The 4,235-nt window shown below is 46.2% G+C and overlaps 1 protein-coding gene across 1 annotated transcript; it reads right to left on the bottom strand.

The window, feature by feature from the left end:
* Positions 1-1,857: 1,857 nt before the first annotated feature.
* Positions 1,858-3,972, bottom strand: LOC144164879 (uncharacterized). Its single transcript, XM_077695121.1, has one exon. It carries the CDS (start codon positions 3,970-3,972, stop codon positions 1,960-1,962), a length of 2,013 nt encoding a protein of 670 aa, XP_077551247.1. The 3' UTR covers positions 1,858-1,959.
* Between the last annotated feature and the right edge of the window lie 263 nt (positions 3,973-4,235).

The following is a 4,235-nucleotide window of genomic DNA, read 5'->3' as shown; positions in this document are numbered from 1 at the left end:
ATTCATCACTTCAAAAACGTGTACACAAGCACAATACAAAAAACATGCCCAATGTGACTTTTTGTCTAGTCCATCACAAACCATCCACATTACGAGCAGGTGGCTTGCCATCACACTATCCCTTAAAGAGCCCATGCAGACCAAATATAAATTTTGTTTAATCATAAGGCTGTATTGACCAATATGACATTAATGCAAACTCTTAACAAATCATCAAGACATTAAAGAATACAGGTGAAGTAGTGGCAACTTACCACGCCCTTGTTGGGACTTATTACACTGCGAAGATTTCTTTTGACACTTGGCAGCCATAGACCAAAGCCACTGACAAAAAACATGACTAGGCAACTGCAGCAGTGACATCGCCTTCCTTTTGAGCTTATCACTTAAATGCAAGTGTGCAATTATTGCTAAATTGTGTTTTCAGTGTCATGTGTTAACGCTAAACACTGCTGGTGCCATGCAGCGCAAGACTTGGGAGTTTTTTAGTATTACTGCCTGCCTTATTCGGTAAAGGACACATCCTTTGGAGAAGGAATCAACTTGAGTGTGGTGTCAAAGATGACTTCTTTGAAATTAAAGTTTTACTCGCTGTTTATGGCCCTTTAAAAATCTTCCAAGGCAGAAGTACTCTAGCACCATATCTCTCCAACAAACTGATTGACACAATCCCCATGTGCACCATCAAGCAGTCGCACAATTAAAACAAACATGTTTAGTGCAGTCTGTTTACCTCAAAAAACAAACTGACTTTTCACACTCAATAGTGTAGGCAAGGCATTCACTTGCCCAATGAGAGGTGCTTCTCATAGCTATGACTTATGTGTGAAAGGAGATAGATGAGAAAAAGAAAGTCGCAAAAATTCTTGTCACCGTCTAAAAGCCCAAAAAACTCTAAACTTGCCCTCATGTAGCGGTGCGTGTAGTTTACCTGTAAGCAAACAATGCTTGCTGGCTTTGTTTATCAGCAGTGAGCAGACCCCGAATGGAGGGCTGTTGATGGCACAGTCTACTGCACCCCTTCAAAGCTGGGATTGGCAATGCATGACTAACGTTGACCGCTATGCGGTTTCAGCTCGGGCGTTTCTTTTCATTCTCTTTCAAAACAATTTTTTTTTCATCTTTTAATCTAAACATTTCCAAGTTCTCACTGTTGCAAATCAAGCAAAAACTCAATGTTATCAAATGCTCGCTCAAGCTGCTGTTCATGGTACCACATGATGCACAGCAATGTACTGGTCTGGACCTTTAAACCTTGTTTCATCAAGCCGAAAATCACACAAGTCCACTCCCTGAAACGCTCCAACCTCAACAGACATCTAGTGTCCTGAAAACAACATTTTTGAGAACCGTACACTGAATGGATTGAATGCCTCAGTTTTTGTAATTGAGGCTTTGCTTTTGTTGGTGCCATTGGTATACAGCCAAACTTCCTGTCACAACAGCTTACTGAAATAGACTACCGTGCCCATATTGCAACTAAAACCCAAGTACAAAAGCAATTAACGTCGTTTCACTAGCCCAAAGCTGGGCTCAAGGTTGCAGATTGGAATCCCTGCTGTTGCACCTTTTATTATTATTATCTAGGCTCCACTTCTGTTCAATATTTCAGCTTAATTAAAGATCACCCGCCACAGTGGCCCAGTGGCTATGGCGTTGTGCTGCTGAGCCCAAAAATGTGGGTTCTATTCTTGGCTGCAGTGGCCACTTGTCTGACGGAGGCAAAAAGCGAAAATGCCTGTAGATTCGAGCTTTCGGTGCATGTTTAAGACCCCAGGTGGTCAAAACTAATTTGGAGCCCTCCACTACGGTGCGCCTCATCACCTGTGAAGCGTCTGCTCATTAAACCTCCTCATCAATCAGCTTAATTAAAGATCTAAAAGTGGTTCAAATTACTATGCCTCGCAGCCCAGGTGACCTTTGGAACCTAAAACACAAAAATGAATTTGTCACTTCAGTTCACGAGTTTCTAGAATGAAGGATTGGGAAGCAGGCGTAGGCATTACCACTTGGGAAGAGACAGCACTTGGCCTTGATGTCGTCAAGTTCGCAGACAAAATTGTTGAGGGACAGTCGGCTCACCATTGCCACATCAAGCAAACTTGACCTGCATGGATAAGTGTATAGGTCTTCCACGGAGCGAAAACGCTTCCCCACAATGCACACTTTCCCGTCACAGCTCAGTATGTTCTCAACAATCGCAAACTTGCCAGTGTGGAGAAGGATGCAATTGTCCGGTTCAGTTGTCTTCAAGGTGCACCCATTGTACACTACTTCTCCAAACTGCCTTGCATTATTGACCCCTGCTGGCATGGGGCCTCGAATGTGTTCGTGAGAAATTGACCGTACATTCTCTGCTTCGCTGGTTACAGAATTCTTCTCCATTATTCGCTTGAAAACTTGAGCCAATGGCCTGTTCCCAGAGCGGACAGCCCTTTTCAAGCTTCCCAGATAGTTTTCAAATCGGAAGCCTGAGAAGCAGTCCAAAGGACCAAATGTTCGAGCATCTTGTGCGAGATGAATAAGTCCGTGCACATTGTACACCGAAACAGTCTCACCATAAAGTTTCTCTGATCGCGCCTTTTCCACGAAGAACTTAAGCAGTTCTTCAGCATACGAAACCAGGTTGTTGGGGGAGTCTTTTGCACACAAGATTCGGATCGCGACATGGAGGACTAGGAAGTGCTCATAAGATTCCTCAGTAAGCATTCCCTTTAGCACGCAGGGGCAGATGTAAAGCAAAAACAGCCTGGCTTCCGTTGCCTTCCACCTCTCCCCATCTTTCATTGGCCGAAGCTTTCTGCTGAAATCGCAAGGCGTATACGGGTGCAGCAAAGAGATCCTTTCGTTGATAACAGTCAGCTGGGCATCTGATCGGCGGACAGTGTACGGCCCCTCAGCCCAGTACTTCACAAACTTTCGAACGACACCAAGCAGCACCAGGTGCATGTAATCTATCGGAAACTGCGTGACCATTTTCAAACCAAGCTGCTGCATTGGAGAAACTCCAATGTGATGCTCCTCTTGCAGTTGTGCATTGAATGATGCATCAGTCCGGAGAGGTGCGTTCGAATCGGGAAAAGTCATTCTGCCCAGCCACTTTCCTGTCTGAGTGCACTTGTCACACCCGTAGTACGACGTGTGACCCTTGGCACACTGCACAAATACCCTTGCAGGGTAATCGCACATTACAGCCCGTATAATCACTTGGCACCGCTTTCCAGAGCACACAACACCCTCTCGTTGAACTTCACACATTTCTTTCATGAACTCATCGAGGTAGTCATCCAGGCTGGCAGGCTTCTTTACACCACAGAAAATTCCAATGGGGAAAGGTCCACGATCTTTGGTTTCTTCGACCATTGCCAGTATTGGCCACAGATAGCGGCTAGAGTTCTTGAACAGTGGCAGGCCATCGATGTTCAAAGTTACGTGAAGCTGTTGCACGTCAGCCACACGCAAACCCGAAGACAGGCATTTGGCAAGTCCTGCCTTCAGTCCAAAGTGGACATATTCTCCATTCGAAAGGCGGCGAATAGGAGATTCCCTTGGTGTCGCTAACAGCGTTCTGGCATCACAGGGGAGGTCCGGTTTCAGCTCTTTAAGAATGCGCAGCAAGTCGTTCAGGGCGGCATGAGAAATGTTGTGGGAGCCAGCCCAATCATGTAGCTTGTCTAATAGACTGGTCTCGGAAGCGACAGATGAACTAGCTTGCTCTTCAAAAGTGCCATCGTCCTCAGAAGTGTCCCCATGTCCTTCGTCAGAGCAATCACCTTCAGACAAAACCCACGATGATGGAGAGCAAACTTCCTCCCGGCGGCTGTGGCTCCCAGGATCATCGCAGTCAGAGCTAAGGGTAGGCTTGTATCTGAAGTAGGGTACTTGAACATCTCTTAGCTGACTTGCGGCGCGAGCTTTGACCCACCGAAGTTCCCGCCGCCTTGCGTTGCGATCAGCGGCGGCTCGCAACATCGCAGCTGGCAGAGAAACTCGCGGATGTTGACGGTTATGCCACAGATAAAGAAGTGATGCCAGCCGGAGCGACGATTTGTTTCCCGACTCTACCTGTTGCCGCAACCACGCGATAACGAAGCACACAGCCAAGAAAACTGAGTGGAAAATGCTTACCGTTGACTGAAATTTGCGCACGCTATTACCACAATGCCTCAAAAAAAAAAGGCGCCAAAGAAATACATCCTGATTGGTTACCCTTCGTGACGTTGAAATGCAAAAAA

This window comes from Haemaphysalis longicornis, unplaced genomic scaffold, assembly GCF_048455015.1.
Source record: "Haemaphysalis longicornis isolate Haplotype H1 unplaced genomic scaffold, Haemaphysalis longicornis Haplotype H1 scaffold_14, whole genome shotgun sequence".
In the NCBI taxonomy this organism is placed as follows: Eukaryota; Metazoa; Arthropoda; class Arachnida; order Ixodida; family Ixodidae; genus Haemaphysalis; species Haemaphysalis longicornis.
The sequence above is the reverse complement of the archived record's forward strand: the minus strand, read 5'-3'. Positions and strand labels throughout refer to the sequence as shown.

Excerpts from the sequence above, each read along its gene's own strand:
- LOC144164879 (XM_077695121.1), bottom strand. The coding sequence starts at position 3,972 with ATGTTGCGAGCCGCCGCTGATCGCAACGCAAGGCGGCGGGAACTTCGG.